The 17491-nt window shown below is 36.4% G+C and overlaps 2 protein-coding genes and 1 long non-coding RNA gene across 3 annotated transcripts in view; 1 reads left to right on the forward strand and 2 right to left on the reverse strand.

Moving 5' to 3' along the window:
- The window catches only part of LOC107657380 (nectin-3), a 10110-nt gene extending 7695 nt beyond the window's left edge, over positions 1 to 2415 (reverse strand). Inside the window, exons 1-2 of the mRNA XM_016445427.1 lie at positions 2231 to 2415; positions 1598 to 1936 (exon numbers count right to left, since the gene is read on the reverse strand). Coding sequence (XP_016300913.1) covers positions 1598 to 1936; positions 2231 to 2312 — 421 coding nt within the window. The 5' untranslated portion in view covers positions 2313 to 2415. The remainder of the gene's footprint in view (positions 1 to 1597; positions 1937 to 2230) is intronic.
- Positions 2416 to 14900: 12485 nt separating this feature from the next.
- The window catches only part of LOC107657384 (uncharacterized), a 13303-nt gene continuing 10712 nt past the window's right edge, over positions 14901 to 17491 (reverse strand). Inside the window, exon 3 of the long non-coding RNA XR_001630676.1 lies at positions 14901 to 15134. This is a non-coding gene — a long non-coding RNA (uncharacterized LOC107657384). The remainder of the gene's footprint in view (positions 15135 to 17491) is intronic.
- On the forward strand, positions 15702 to 16732 carry LOC107657381 (secretory phospholipase A2 receptor-like). The gene has a single exon (XM_016445428.1). The coding sequence runs from the start codon at positions 15767 to 15769 to the stop codon at positions 16490 to 16492; it is 726 nt and encodes a 241-aa protein (XP_016300914.1). The 5' UTR covers positions 15702 to 15766; the 3' UTR covers positions 16493 to 16732.

The raw sequence follows: 17491 nt of genomic DNA on the forward strand, positions 1-17491 counted from the left end.
CTGTTTCTCTGCGGGCCACTCAATGTTCAGCTTGGCAACCGCACGAGTAACTACCTCCAATAGCTCCTCATATTGTGGTGATTGAGGGGGCGAATCCTCGGAGGAAGATAGGAGAAGCGCCGAGCCCGCTCTCTGGGATCGGAAGTCCGTTCTGCGGTTTCTTCCCCCCGGAGAGCGGGCTCGGCGCTTCTCCTATCTTCCTCCGAGGATTCGGGCAGTGGATCTGGCAGGTGAGGAAGAAGATAGGGACGTGCCCGTCTCCATTCCCTCCATCAGATCCAGCTGCGAACCCCACGAGTGCAGCTGCCTCTCCACCTCGGCGGAAGCGGGGCCAGCACCGTGAGGAACGCTGGTGAAGGCTCCCTCCTCAAAGAGAGCCTTCCGGGAGTGAAGCAAACGCAGTGGCAACCGCTCACACTGTGGGCAGTCGGCCCCCTCGAGAGCCGACCCTGCGTGTTCCGCTCCCAAGCAGACCACGCACAAACTGTGTGTATCCCCGCTCGTGATGTAGCGTGGGCAGGGAGGAACACACAATCTATAACGCGATCTGCTTTCGCCCTTGTTTGTCTTTACTTTTGTTTCTTTAGACATGCTGGAGCTTTATGTTGCTGAATGCTTTGTGTAACTGGACAGACAACAGTAAATAAGACTCACAGAACATAGATCGTGACCGACGCACACAGAGAGCTTTGCTGAATGACAGAAAGCTAACGCCGGCTGCACCTCACGTGCTTTTAAGCTTCCTGATCATGACGTCACCCACCTCTGACGTCTCGCCCATCGATTGGACTGCTTACACATATGATTCAGAGCTTGGTATCGCTGAAGGCGTTCCCCTAGCGTTTTCCGACACAGCTCGAGTTCCCGAAGGGGAACCATGGTTACATACGTAACCTGGGACGTTTTTCAGTCTTTCTAATTCAAGATTTCATGTGTAATTCAATGTGTTCGTTACTATTTCTTTGTAATTAACGTTTTTTATATTAAAGAATTTGCCACTGACGATTCAAACGCGAGTTTTGAGCAGTGTAGAGTAGCGCTTGTTGATTTTAATTTCTCCAATCACAAAAGCAGACATGGTTTTATGTTTACGCAGCGTAATGCAACGCGTAAAAAAACAGAATATGTCATTATAATCCGTAATTATGTCCCCACTGGATGCAACAAATGCCTCATTTAGTTTAGCAACATCATGACCCCTTTAAAACTTAAATAAAAAACGTAATAGTTTTTGTCTTTCAAATTTCAATTATTATGTCAAATACATTGACCGTTGGGAAAAAAAATAGACAATAATTGTTATGTTATTGTGCATTCAAGCACTACCATTTCACTTTTACAAGTTTTGCTTTAAACACACCATGTCTGTAAGAGGAAATGTAATGATGAATCATTTAAAAGGGAAAATTCTGTCCATTATGTGCGTTTAAATTCTGATGTTTGAGACAATGTCTTCTATGTTCAGCGAAAGAAAGTTAGTTGCACAGAGTTGGAACAACATGGGAGGGTAAATGACAGATCTGTAATTTTTGGGTGAATCCTTTAAGCATTTAAATTTAAGCAGCTTTAAATTAGAGAATATCATTCACAGTCTTACCAAGTACGGTGACATTGATGTTTGTCTGATTTTTTCCACTAGGAAATATGAAGATATAAGTATAGATCCCATCATCCATCAGTGTCATTCCCAGCAGCTGAACCGATCCATTCTTCTCTTTAATATTCCCAATAAATTTGACCTTGTCCAGTAAATCCTTTTTGTGTTCAGTTTTACCATCTTTGTCAATGATTAAGAAGGTTTCCTGTTTAGGGTTTTCTCTTGTCTGTTTCTGCCAGACAATATGAGTTAAATTCTCCTCTGTTTCAGTCAGATGACAAGACAAAGTGATATTTCCTCCTTTTTTGACTGATGCATCATGACCAATAATCTTAACCCCTGCAAAATATGTACAAAGAAAAAAAGAGTGAGTAAACATATAAATATCTTCTGGAAAATAAGTGAGCTGTGCTCACGAATCCAAACTGAATCGAGGTTGATTTCTGTTTTGTTAAGTTTGTTAGCATGACAACACAAATGACCCAAATTAATTTGATTTAATCTTAATTTACTGAAAAGATGATATTATGTTATCACTCAGTAACATAACTTAAAAATCACTAAACCCCAAAATCCTAAACTCATATATCCAATACATAGAAGTTAACATATAGTAAATAAAGAAAAAGCAACTTGTTATGCTGTTGCATTTGAGATAAATCAAAAACAGACTGAAAAATAAGTAAAAAACATTTCTTCTCCAAAGCAGATGCATGTTGTCCAAAGCTGTTAAAAACCACTTCTACTGAACTACTCTCACGTCTCTCGCTCTAGTCTGTGTGCTCAGTGTGATCCAGCTGTTGCTGACTGTCCTCATATTAGAACAAGACTGAAAAATCTGTGGACCATTGGATGAGCAGGAGGGAAGGGGAGAGTAGGAGGTGCGAGGACCAAGAACACATATTTGTGTGTGAGCTCAAAAGGAAATGAGTGGAGCCAACAAATGCTGCTGTTTTTCTTGGTTTGGTTTTGTTCTTGTTCTTTGTCACTGTTTTGTTTAGTATTGCGGTTTTGAATTTAACTGTTCATTTAACTTGACTATCTGTTTAATTTATCTTAAAGACTTAGTTCACTCAAAAATGAAATTCTGTCATTCATTACTCACCCTCATGCCGTTCTAAACCCGTAAGACCTCCGTTCATCTTCAGAACACAAATTAAGATATTTTTGATTAAATCTGAGAGCTCTCTGACCCTCCACTGACAGCAAGGATATTCCCACGATCAATGCACAGGAACATAGCAAGGATAAAATAGTCCATGTGACATCAGGGCTTTAACCGTAATTTTACAAAGCTACGAGAATACTTTTTGTGTGCAAAGAAAACAATAATAACATAATTTATTCAACAATACTTGTCCCCGAGTTACCGTCTTCCGCCATTGTTGTTTACGTTCAGTAGAAACCGTGTGCATGCTGAATGTAAACAATGAAACGAAAATTAATCAAATGCAGTATTATGCATGCCAGGCTAGTAGTTGGCAATGTCACATTGTAAAGAAACCCTGCGCCTGCACACATATGCATTCCTATGGACCGAACACCTATTACAGATGTGCACAACGTCACTGTTTCCACAAATTCACGTTACACTGAGACGATCGTTTTCAAAAACTCCAAAATGCCGCTGTTGTGTAAATGAATGGCTAAAACACATAAAAACACATTTTTTTTTACAGCTCAACAGAAAGGTTTCAGAACACAGTGAGCTGCAGTTTGTTACACATGAGGCTGTGTAGCAGCAGATCAGTCAAAGTGCCCATGATGCCTACAATGGGTATGTGAGCATCAGAACCGAACCATAGAGCAATAGAAGAAGTTTGTCTGATGAGTCATGGTTTCTTCTACATGTTGTTTTTTTTATAAAAAAAAGAAGAGATCTCTTATGAAATACTTCTATGAAATACTGCAGATCAAATCAGGAAGTGATACCTTTAGAGCAGGGATGTCAAACTCGGTTCCAGGAGGGTCACTGTCCTGCAAAGTTTAGCTTTAACTCTAATTAAACATACCTGAACCAGCTGATCAAGTTCAGGGATTATAGAAACTTCCAGACAAGGTTTAGAGCTGAACTCTGTAAGACACCGTTCATTGATTTGCCTGATTTAAATTGTGTATTACAATTCCAAACACCCCAGTATATATGTGAAAAAAAGGAAAGTAAGAAAGATAAAAGAAAACAGTTAACTTCTAACTAAGTTTCTTTAGTCATGTACCTTATTTACTGTAATTGTGACCTTTGTAGCTCAGAATGTAGTTCATGAAATGTCTCGATAGTCTTGAGGTCGAAGATTGGGAAGTCTTGTTTCTCTGACTGAACTTCCTGTTATTCCGTTTGCTGGGGGTTGGTACAGTGTCCTTGTATCTCCTTGAAGTGAATTTCTGAAATCTACGAAAACACCAAAACAAGAGAGTGTAAATCAGATTCTGCTCTTTTTGAAAAACAAGTTGATTTAAACTTGCTGGAATGATTTTGACACCCTTTGGCTGGTGACTGTAGTTTAGTGTAAGCTAATCATCTTAGCCTGCACCCACCATATCTTCATCACAGGATTGGCCCCCCAAGTCACTGAAAGACAAGGTTCTTCCCCATGACTCCATCACCCGGTCTCATTTGCAGTGATGAATATGTTTCTATCTTGTCTTGCCTTAATTTTACAGCTGAAAGGATAACTAATGAAACTATTTTCTAGGCCTGAATTTCAAACAGTTTATCTTGGCACAGTGCTATGGGTGTTCCACCCCTGGAGGCAGTTTTCTTGCATCCTTAAAACTGAACTGAAAAGAAAAAGAAAAAAAAAAACTCTGACAATAAGTGCATATTTGCCTCAGGTCGATGACTAATAATGACATAGACTGATCTTCAGCCCAGTTTTTATTAGCCGATATTATGCACTGAAAAGAAATGGAAGAGCAACTACCATGTAATGCTGCCTTCACATGCTATCAGAATTATTGTAAATATGAGTTTCCTAGTCAGAAATTGGACATGAACGGCCTGTCAAGTCATATTTACAGCTGGGAAACTCTGAGATAATTTTGATACCTGACTTTCCGAGTTGGGCGGGCCATACATTTTATACATGGCAGAGGAAACACATGGCTGTAGTACTGTGAATTTCTATTCATTTTTTTCATAATGTCTACATTGCTTTCTCCTGTCATTACAGTCATGCATATTTACGTATATAAATAATCATTTGATGCATATTGTATGTATTGAACACAGCGAAAATAGCATTTATTTGACTGTTCATAAACAAGTCTCCTTGAGTCATGGTTGGATGGTATAAATAACACCCATTAATTATAGTTTATTCTGAATTCTTCTGTTCTTGGCCTAACACACATAATAGATAGTCCGATATACCTAAAAAAACAAACAAATACCTCAAAGACAAATCCAGCCTCAGGAATCCAGTCATGGAGTCCTTAGCTTTTAACAAACTGTAGAAAACTGATCAAAGCTGTATTTCTCTGCACTCTGCATAGCTTTTAATCCGACTGTAGTTACATCCTCACAGCAGCTAGATGTTACTGTATTCCCTCTACTAATGTTGAAACAAAATCTTTCTAAATGTTTTTGCAGAGACTGGTGATAAAATAGCAGTTACATTGTTAAACTGCCTCCTTTCTTAAAATAACAAATATCCCAGGCCTGGTCCTCTCTGTTCCTCCACTGTGGTCGCCCCTCATTATATACTTCCAGAGCTCCTCGGTGGGATTTGAGATTTGCAGTTGTTTCTCATTAACATTCATTCCACTGGCCTCGCTCCATTCCTACAGCTCTCGCCTCCACCCTGCTTACCACATTATCTCACTGCCCCTCGCAGGCCAAGAGAAAGGAGAAGGAAGTAAGAGAAGCGACTAGGAGAGAAACATAGAGGAGAGTGAGAGGAAAGAGGAGAAAAAAATGATCCGGCTCCCAGAATGCTCTGTCATCCAGTCCACCACCAGTTGGGAGAACTCCTTCACGATGTCTGGCAGCGTCACTAGATGCTCCACACATCCCACACTGTACAATCTAATTAACTGACCTTACATAAAAAAGCATGCAAGCCTTAAAAAATGTTGGCGTTAATGCTTCTCATTTACTTTGAATGGGGGACGTCATGTGTTGCTGAACTGAATTGTGGATCTTGTTGTGTCGCGCCAGTGGTGTTGCTTGTGGCAGAAGTTGAAAGATTTTCAACTTTTCAAGCGCCAGCGCAGGCATCAGCCAATCAGATTGTCTTAAGCAAAAAACCCTAGTGTAGATGCTAGCCAATCACATTCATGCAACACCGGAAAAGTAATATGATTGGCTGTTGTCACTATGACGGTCGCACCAAGCTGTTATATTATCTGACCCAGTAGCAATGCTACTAACGGTACCATATTTACATGGACTTGAAAACAGATCACACTCACACTGCCTAGTTGTAGTTCAGTGAGGAAAGACACTTGCAGAGGAAGTTTTCAACCCAAGTCTGTAGTCCGATTTGCCTGGAGGCAGTCCATCCTCCTGACTGTGCCAGAAACAATTCCAATGTGATTCTTCCATGGAGATAATAGTTCCTCTGTTATTTTCATCTGGTATCAGCAAGTCTTGTCCAGTTAACAAAACTGCTTCTTGCGAAAATGAGTCGTTTTAAGGTTTCAGAATGATGAATATGGAGAATGTTTAGATACATACAGTAGCGCAAAATGCTGCTGTAAATTGGGGGAAAATCTCTCCCTGCCCATACAGAAATGTAATATATGTACATGTATGTCCCTATATCAGAGTAGTGATGCCATATATGTTTTCATATAAGACAATATATTATTAGCACATACATACATCCTCACAATATACGCATGTAGATTTAGGTTTATACAATATATAAAATTATTATATATACATATATTACAATTATTTATATAATGACTTTTTATATGGTCCTGTATGTTAAGACCATACAATATATGTCTAATTTATAAACCAAGTCTATTTCAAAAACATATATGCAAATATTCGGTATGCTTATATAGGATTTGATATAAGTTTATATCATATATGAAATACCCATAGTAAAATTTGTATATTAAAAATATGTATATGTAATGCCACATATGTAAACAATAGGCCCTATATATCTAATTTATATATGCAAGTTTATTTAAACAACATATATGAAATATTATTCTTATACATAATTTTATATGGATTTATATATTTTTATACCACACATGAAATACACTCAACTTTAAAAAAAATGCAGTTTGTACATAAGGCAGTTTTTAAATTAACTAAATGATACAATTTCTATTTGTTGTTGAAATATATTAATTTACACAGTGGCTGTCATAACTTGTTTCATAACATATTTATTTAAACATACATTAAATAATTAAGACATCACTAACAGGTAACGTAAAATATAATGAGTATCTAATATTTCGCGAAATGCTCTTCTCTAGACTTCATTTCTCTAGTGAACTAACGAGCTGTGCACACTGATGACTTGCCTGAGGTAAATGAAATGCTACGTGACATTTTGTTTTGATGTCTTTTCACTTTTTTTCACGTTTTTGACGTCTTTTCACGGCATTTATTGTTTGAATTTCCTGATTAAAAAATTGACAGAATTTGAAAGATGAGACTTTGTTTCTTATCAAAAGTAACAATAGGTTATATAAAACTGGAAATTTCCAATGAATTGGTTAAACCAATACTGTATTTGTTCTGTAGCTACACAGGCATACCGAAAATTTTCGGTAACTTTGACTACGTGTAGCGTACGTGACTACGTGTAGCGTTACTGGGAGAATATAGTCTGCTCAAACAAGACAAAAAAATGTAACATTTTGGCAATAATACCACAGGCCATGTCTGGAGCAGAAATGGCTCTGCATATGAGCCTAAAAATACCATACTAACAATGAAGTTTGGAGGTGGAAGCATCATGGTATGGGGCTGTTTCTCTTCACATGGTACTGGCAAAATCCATATTATTGAGGGGAAGATGAATGGAGCCATGTACTGGGAAATACTTCAGATGAATCTGCTGCCATCCACCACCAGGATGATGAGGATAAGACTAGCAGGACAACCATCCAAAACTACATCCAAAATAATGCATAAATAATGCAAAGGACACTCTGAATTGGTTCCAGAGGAAGAAAATACATTTTTGGAATGACCCAGGCTTAAACCCAATAGACCATATTTGTGGAAGAAACTGAAGATCATGATTCACAAGAGGGTCTCCCAGAATATTTGTTCATACAGGAAGCATCTCGAAGCTGTCATAGCAAATAAAGACTTCTCAACTAAGTAATAAATACAATTTCACCAGCATGTTCAATATTTTTCCTGTGTCATTTCACTTTATTACACATTACTTTTTTAATGGATTGTTATATTATGATTTCTTTATCTGTGTAGATTTATTGTGTTAATACCAACATCTATTTAAAAAAAAAAAAAAAAAAAAAAAAAAAAAAAAAAAAAAGGGGAGGGGGGGACATGTGTGCACTTTGGATGGGTTAAATGCAGAGCACTAATTCCTAGTATGGGTAACCATACTTGGCCACAGGTCACGTCACATCTAGTCAAGATTTAATGGGAATTGCAGCATTGGAACTGTGTTTAATTTAAAAAATGTGGACGTGTTGAATACTTATTTCCCCCACTGTATGTATATATATAAAAGTGTTTTTTCTAATTTTTGACGAGATTTGGCTGTAGAGTACGTACTTGCATATATGCGTACTTGCATATATGCCAACAGTGACAGTTCAAAAATGAGAAAAAGCACTTTTTTGTCCCAAGTGCATGCCTGTAGCTAAAGAAATATTAGATATCTTGATTCCCTTTTAGATTCTGGTTCCTAACTAACTTTTTTTTTTTGTGTCTTCAATTTTAAGACCCTATATGGTTCAATCCCAGAGATAAGGGGAACTCAGTGAGTAAAACTGTAAATTGTATACATTTTCAGTGCCAAAGATCAAATATGGGTCACTTTGCATACAAGTGATATTTTTTGTCTTTTTTCTTTTCTTCAAAGAGGAATATCTGAAAGGAAAAAAAGAGCTACAACTACAAATTTATCTAGTTTTTTTCTATCAACACAGTTGCATACCCGAGTGCCACAAATATTCTTTTGTCTAAGTTTGCCTGCCTGTAACTCTAAAAGTATTAAACATATCTCAATATCTATCTACATTCTCAATCTTAATAAACATTTCTTTTGTAATCTTAATTTTTGGTAATTTTTGACTACCCTCTACAAAACATTACTCAGTAAATACTGTATACATCAATGACATTTAATAAAACAAAAAACAAATGACCCTCAGAGAAAGATCTCAAAAGAATTGTTAGTGAAACAGTATTTAGATCAAGAGTATCATTATTATACTCAGATATATACTGATGGTTCCAAAGATCCTGAATGGCTCCGTCATTCCACTTTTGGATTTTAAAATATGTAAAAGAACATGTAATTTCTTATCTGTATACTCCTCATAATTGGTTGCTATTCATCAGGCCCTTCAATGTGTGGAAAAGGTTCATTTGCCTTAAGTTATGATTTGCTCTGACATTTTATCAAGCCTTATTAGCCTTAAAGGGTTAGTTCACCCAAAAATGAAAATTAGCCCATAAATTACTCATAAAATGCATTGCTGTTCTGTTGTAAGTAATCTTAAAGATTCCTAAATGCATCTACTTTCGGAAGGCCAAATAAAGTGCTTTTGCTTTCGCACTGAAACACACAGCGTCTCCCTGACATGGCTGCTTCAACACTAACTGCAGTTACTGAAACCACGCCTTCTTTCTTTGCGTGAACATTTGGGCGGTATTATGCTAATATTTCCACATAGTGAGGTAGATATGTGGGGGCGTGTTAGAACGAGCCGTTTTAGGGGGGCGTGGCAGAGTCTTAACTTTGATAAAGAATATCTCTTTGGATTTGAGACTTTAGTCTTTGCAACTTCAGGGATCTTATCTATGCACAATCAGCTTGTAACACTCCAAAGAGAAAGGAAAACTTGAAATCGCATCATATGACCCCTTTAAAGAAAAATGTTATGTCCCTCTAGGAAAGCTTAAATAAAGGGGTTAATTAAAAAGACAGGAATACATGGCAAGAGCTGTGGACACTGGAAGAAAAGGGAAGACACTTATATGAAACAAATAAAGAAGTAGGAAGTATGAGAAAAGTCTGTGGCAAAAGAAGGGATGACATGATAAGTTCACGATTTCGTATTGGGCACACAGCGCTGAATCAGTAATTAAAAAAAAGGTTTACACAATACAGGATTGTGCAGCAAATGTGGATTACCAGAAACAGTTGTACCAGGAACATGTTCTTCTCAAATCTCAAATGTGCTGGTTATTGTGAAGAAAGTTCTCAGCTTTTAGAAGAGGTTAAAGCTATGGGGGAAAAAATAAGTTAACATTAAAGAACCTACTGAATAATAATCCAACAGTAACAATTAGAATATCTTAAGAAAACAATATTAATTAGAAGAATTTTTATTTTCATCAACGTTTCACACTCCCCAGTAGGTGGTGGAAATGCACCAAAGCTGGCTTGCCAACCGCCAGAAAATCCAAACGAAGAAGAAGAAGAAGAGGAAGACGAGATACTGGCTGCGTTCGAAATCGCATACTCAATGAGTAGGTACTTAATTTCAATACGTACTTACTTAACGAGTGCTAAAAGAGTACGTACTCTACAGCCAAATCTCGTTAAGTATGAATGAGATCTGGACTACATCCGCCATGTTGACGTTATCATGTGACCTATGACTTCTTCTTCTTCTTCTTCTGGTATTAATGGCGGTTGGCAGACCAACTTGAATGGTGCATTCCCGCCACCTACTGGATAGGAGTGTGGAGCACATAATGGTTGCGAAGTTGGAAAACAATAACACAAATGACAATGGGGGAGGGGAGAGAGAAGGAGGGGGAAAAAAAACTATTTTAATACAACGGTATCTTAAATTCTATTAATCAGTCTTGTTTCTTTTAGGAAAATAATTAATTCATGAAATATTCTTGATTGCTTTGTGCCATTTCCTAACAGAACCTGAGGTGACAAGTTATTTATTCCCAAAGATCTTAAAGCTTGAATTAGTTGAAATCTTGCGCTTTCATATGCATCACACTCAATAAGTACGTGTTCTATTGTTTCAACATGACCACATTTATCACAATTTCCAGTTTCATGCTTTCCCATTCTATACAGACACTGATTTAACAAACAATGACCAATACGCATTCTTGACATTAAAACGTCATCTTTTCTATTACCAAACTTTCTTCTTTATAGACCTACCTTCTCTTGAATGCGATAAAAATGTCTATGTGACCTATGACATTACAAGCGCAACAACTTAAAAGATACGAGCGACAGGTTTAATTCATCTTATCTATAAATATTTTGATGTGGATGAAATTTGCTCATTTTGTGGTCTTGTTGAAGAAACAGCTGCCCTTTTATTGTGATTGTAGTACAACCAAAAAATATAAAGTTTTTATATTTTTAACCCTACTAATATGACCCACAGTTTTATCCTTAAAGATATTATATTTTATTATTAAAATCCCAAATTGTTGTCTTTTCAATATGTTGTTAATTTCTTTATATTATGTTCAAACTCTTTCATCTACGAGCAAACCAGCTTAAATCTTCTTTGTTTTCCTCTTTTTCTTGTTGAATTTAACTTTTTGTTTCATCCCTCAGGCTTATAAATAGCAACATCAACAACAATTGTGCTTTTTTTCTGTGTATATATTCTCATACTAAGATGTACGCAAACCCATTATATTTATGTTTTATATTATGATTGTTCATTGTTAAAGATACAACCATCTTTCCCTGAGCTTGTATGTAATTAAAAGTTCTGCAGTAATAATAATAAAGAAGAGGGACAGGTGCACTATCACCTCATAGGATCAGTAACTCCACAACCCTATCTAATACAGTTTTCTGCAGCGTTTGCAATATCTGCAGCTGCTTGAAGATCTTGCCTTTGGAGAAGACTGCTAATATTACACTCGAAAAACGTAAGTATTACTTACTTAAAAAATAAGATTACCCCAGAATGCATTGCTAGCCCACCCCAACACTTACAACAATAATGATAAATGCTGACCAATAATTAATTAATTTTATATATTTTTTTAGTAAAACAAGCTAAATGTAATTTGTTTTGTCATATGCCATAGTTATGCATGACTACACACTAGACAAATGCAGCCAAGGTGAATATATCTAAATTTTCAGTCAAGTAATGAATTAATGCGTAAGTTAATGCAACAATTATATTTTAACAACAGGAAACATGAATAAATGAGTAAAAGAATCAATAAAAGTAACCATGACAATAAATAAATACAAGTCAATGACACATGAAACAAAGCTTTATTCAGTCTTATTCTCATAATCATGTATTTATCATCCTTCTCTTCACTCTCTGAGACAGAAGTCTCCAAACTCATCCTTTCTAATCATCCTACTACTTGTCCGCTTGATCCTATTCCATCTCGTTTTTGGCTTGTGATGTCGGAGCCTGCGCTGTTATCTCCACCTACTGGAAACTTTTTCAGGCTTCTGATTGGCCAACATGGCTTTACGGTTGAGATTATATCGCCACCTGTTGGTTTGGCATGCTCTTGACAGTGCTTCATAGCATGCGTTTGCGTTTTCATGTGGACAGAAATTTTTTTAAAAACGGAAGAAGGAAAAACTCAGTTTATAAAAATACCCGTGTACGTGTGGACATGGCCTTAATTCCGGTGTTTCCCCCATTAAGTTGTCAGTTATTGCATGTATTGATGTTTGTTTATGTTACGCCTGTGAGCATAACGCCTGTTACTTCCTTCTTTGAGTTCCCTATTCAATTCTAAAAGTGGATTATTCGCCTCATCTTAGTCTTCCTTGCTGCAGCTACGTAACAGTCTAGTCTTCATGCTCTATCTTGACTATGGTTTCACTAATAATAAGCATACATTTGCATAAAGCATCCATATTTGTCCATGCCCATGTTGATTAGAGTATTCAAAGCTTTAAAAAAAAATTAATTTAAGGTACATTTAGAACAGATAAAAATGTGCGATTAAGTTGCAATTAATCACGAGTTAACTTATGACAATCATGCGATTAATCACGATTAAATATTTTAATCGATTGACAGCCCTACTGCAAATATATGCTGTATACGGTTGAGCAATTGAAAGGTTCTTCAGAGTTGTTTCTTTCAAATGAATCTGAATAACCAGTTTAAAAAGAGTTTAAAAAGAGATCAATCAGTGTTTCCGAATATCACACAATGTTTTTTTTTTTTACTGGAAACTCACTAACAGAAGATGCTGTTAGTGTCTTTGGATCCAAGTTATTTGGATGCTTGTCTTTAACATCACAAAATTAAGTCATGTGCGATTAGGGGTGTTCGTTATGATGATTTTTGATCTTGGACGATTAAAATGTCTCCACGATCCGAATTTGAAAAAATATCATAGTATCATGCTACAGCACACCGACCATCGAAATATACGGTACAATGCGACATACATTCCCATCAAATGTTATCTTCCAGTTGAGTAACACTCACTGGACACTGCATTTATTCGCAGTCAAAAAAGTACATTATTTGCATTTGCAATATTTGTATGTTTGCTGTAAAGCCTTGCCAGTTAAACATTTCATTCACGTGCAGTTCTGATGTGCTCTTTTTCTGAGCGTGTACACCTGAAGTGCACACACTAGAACTAAGTTATGTTTTGTGTCTGATTGAGCTAATACTGTCAAAAACACACAAGGATTACATATAAAGACAGTTGGTTATGTCTAAAGAGAAAGTAAACAGCTGAGAGAAAATGGATGAATGCCTGTACAGTATATTAGATGCATGTGTAGAAGATTTTTATTGGTTAAAATATGAATTGTTCGAGTGTAATCATTATGAATATAACCATTTATATATCCAGTTATTCTTCCATTATAATCACATATGCCTGTGTGGAAAATGCCTACGTGGCTAAAGTAGACAGACCCTCAGATGAGAAACATCTGGAAAAATAAAAGTGGGCTTTCTTTCTTTACCATAACAAGACTTGGGGGGGCCCCTTCTCTAGGGAAATATCGAATTATATGCATAAAGAAAACTGTATGGAAATATACCCCACGCCTTAAAGTCAAAACTGTATATAAAGAGAATCAGAAAGACATTCTGGAGATGTTTTCAGAAGAGAACTTCTCCACTACAAATAGTAGTGTCGTCTGCTGCTCATCTTAGGAACCACACTCAGTCTTGGGTTTTTGATGCCAGAAGATACACTTTATTACATCATTAAGAATAAAGTGGAGATGTTCTCTTCTGAAAACATCTCCAGAATGTCTTTCTGATTCTCTTTATATACAGTTTTGACTTTAAGGCGTGGGGTATATTTCCATACAGTTTCATATTTTAACCAATAAAAATCTTCTACACATGCAGCTCTTAATCGAAAGTACTAAAAATTGTCATTAAAGGGACAGTTCACCCAAAAATTACATTTCTGTCATTATTTACTCACTCACATGTTATCCCAAACCTGCATTAATTTCTTAAAAGACAAAAGAGGATATTGTGAAGAATGTGACTTAAAATACTAATGGAAGTAACTGGTAACATAAAATACTATGGAAGTAACTGGGGACTAGCAACTGTTTGGTTACCCACATTCTTCAAAATAAGTTTTATGTTTAACAGAAGAAAGAAACTCACTCGGGTTTAAAAAAAAAAAACTCGAGAGTGAGTAATTGATGATAGAATTGTCATTTTTGGGTGATGGTAATATATGGTAATGTTACCTTGCAAGGCTTTGTTTTTAAAATAGGAAAATTAGTTTGGCTGTACTGCTCAGACAACTTGCCAAATAGTAAAACCAACATGACAAAGAATCGTGATAAAACCGTGAATCGTTATATTTCTGCAAAAAACCGTGATATGATATTTTTGCCATATCGCCCAACTCATGTGCAATTTTCATTTATCATAAGGCTCCCGCCATCCTGGAAAATGGTTCATATTTGAATTATTTAGCCTGGCCCATGTAAAAAAAAACTGTTCTCGTGTCTCTGTATTGTAAGCCTCCATAGGGATTGCATTTGGCTTGGGTCCTTCTTTCATTGTAAATCCTTGGGATTTTTAAAAATCTTTTGCTATCATCCACAAAGCAGATTCTTGTCTTTAGCAAGCACCATTAACTATAAAAACCAACAGCTGCAATACATATTAGGACAATGCTGGACATCTCTTATATATGTTTTATTATTATTGAGCCAGAGACAAACCAAGCAAGTTAGTTTCCATATATGAGATTAGGTGGGAATGGAGGTGATTTTAGTGCTCCCAATGTCAGTGTCTGCAGATCTTCTTATCATGGATAATGTTTCCTTTCTGCACCACCTATCCCAAAGGCAAATGTTTGCCAGCTGGTTTGGATGGTATTCAAGATTTGCTTTACTAGATTTGATGCCCTTGGGAAAACCGTCAGTTGGCTCTGTAAAACACAGAGAACCTGAGAGAAAGTCAGAAGGAGAAAGGTTTTTAAGTTTTTAATCAGAATCCTAAATATATTGTGATCCTGATTTTTGTTATACTTGGATTTTCTCTAATGTAGTAATGAATAATTTTGTTTGTATGAATATTTCTGTGTGTAATATTACTGCGTGTAATAATATTGCATACAGCAGGTTTCACATTTCGATTCTTGTTTGAATCCCAAACACCATGAACATTTGATACACATTGGAAGTGTTCGATTTCATCTAAGCTTGGTTAATCAGTAATGGTTTTGAAGGATTACAGTAGAACTAATTAAAACAAATTGTGTTTGTATGTTGTTCAGATGAAAGCCAAATCTGGGACCACTACATCAACTGTGGAGCACGTGAAAAAATATTTCATGCCATATTTCTCTGCACACATTTTCTTTCTTAGAAATATTCTGAAGTTTCTTTGATTGGGTAAATGCACCTGTTTTGTTTGCTCTGTCTGTAAAGGTGTGCTTTGATTGTTCACACCATCACACTCATTTGTCATTGGCTGTATGTCAGTTTAAGTAAGAGAGAGTCAGTGTCATCATGCATAGTTCTGTCCTCAACTTCAACTGATCACTGAAAAATCACAGAAACTCTTCAGTGGAAGAAGATGAAGACGACACTCGCTCTCCTTCTAATCATGGAGCTCTACTGTCTCTCCTCCGGTCTCAAACAACATTTCTTCGTGAATGAGCAGAAGTGCAAAACTTATTTTCATGTCCTCTCCACCTTCATCAATGCGAGTGAGGAACAGCGATTTTTAGCTAATGCGTCTGGTCAAACTTCTGATGCCTGGGTTGGACTCCACAAAAAGCCCGAAACAGGAGTCTGGAAGTGGGAGGAGTCAGGAGATATAGATGCCAAACAAATTAGCTGGGATACTGCATTTAATCAACCAAATAACCTTAGCAATAAAAACTGTGGCTTTCTATACAAAACCAATAATAAATTGCATTATGAAAAATGCAATTTCACTAAACCCTTCTTCTGCATGACAAACGTTGTTCTGGTGCATCAGAAAGAGACCTGGGAAGGAGCTCTGGAATACTGCAGGACTCATTATAATGATCTGGCAAGTCTGAGCACAGCGGACAAGATGAATTCTGCTTTACTGGAAATCACACAGGCTGAAACAGTGTATGTGTGGACTGGTCTGCATTATCTAGCAGGGGACTGGTTCTGGGTCACTGGAGATGATCTTGACTACACAGCCTGGTATCAGAACGAACAGCCCCAGTGTCCTGCCAGAGACCTTCGTTGTGGAGCCCTGGACAAGCAAACAAGGGTTTGGACACACAGAAACTGTGAGGAGAAGCTCAGCTTCTTTTGTCTGTAGATGGTATATCACTTGAACAGCTTTTTCAGGATCCCAGATTTTAACTTTAGAAAGATATAATGCCATTACAATATTTGGGCCAGCTGACATCTTTTTTACTGTGATTCTCATATGTTATTGCAACCTTTAATAGCAACAGTTAAACATTTTCATTACTAATAAACATCAGCTTTATTGCTAATCTTGTATGTAATCCATTTTTTTTCTCCCATTACTTTAGTGGTAGTTTAGAGGAGCTGGATAGGGGCTACATATATTTTACTTATTTATGTCAAATTATGTTAAACTGATCATTTAAATGCTATTGTTGTAACTCCTGGATGCATGAAATTTTATTTTATATATATATATATATATATATATATATATATTTGAATAATTATTCTTATTCTTATTATTGCTGTTGTTACTTCTGAATTAAATTTAATTATGTATCTTTTTCTCTTATGTTGCACAGTGATGTTTTTGAGAGTATACCTGTCCACTGTACACCATGTATTTGGGTTGTAATGCAATGTAAAGTAAGTCAATGGCCATTACTGGTGTCATTTTAAGTAGTGTCACTTGTGAAAATCTTTACAAGACCTTTGGATATTTGTAGAGAGAATTTGAACTCCATTAATGAAAGAAATTGGGAAATGATTATGTAAGTGGATATGGAAATTAAATATAAATTGCAAGAAATTTTGGGATTCAGTTTCGTTAATATATGGTTAATTAAGCAAATTTGTGGCATTGTTTATTTTTTATTTTAATTTTAATTTTTTTTTAAATTTCCAATTCAAACGGAAATTTCCTGGCTTTTTTCATGATAACTGAAAGGTGCTATGTAACTACCATATAAGTTTCAAAACAGTCAATCCACAGTCAAATGAACAAAGCCTGCATAAAGTAGATGTGATTTTTCACGAACCGTTGTGACTTCCGTAAAAAGATGACGTCAGAACTACTCAGTCACCGCCTTCAGTCCCCACCCGAGCACTGCCCACAGTCCCACTC

The sequence above is a fragment of the Sinocyclocheilus anshuiensis genome, unplaced genomic scaffold, assembly GCF_001515605.1.
Source record: "Sinocyclocheilus anshuiensis isolate Anshui unplaced genomic scaffold, SAMN03320099.WGS_v1.1 scaffold355, whole genome shotgun sequence".
NCBI classification, from domain to species: domain Eukaryota; kingdom Metazoa; phylum Chordata; class Actinopteri; order Cypriniformes; family Cyprinidae; genus Sinocyclocheilus; species Sinocyclocheilus anshuiensis.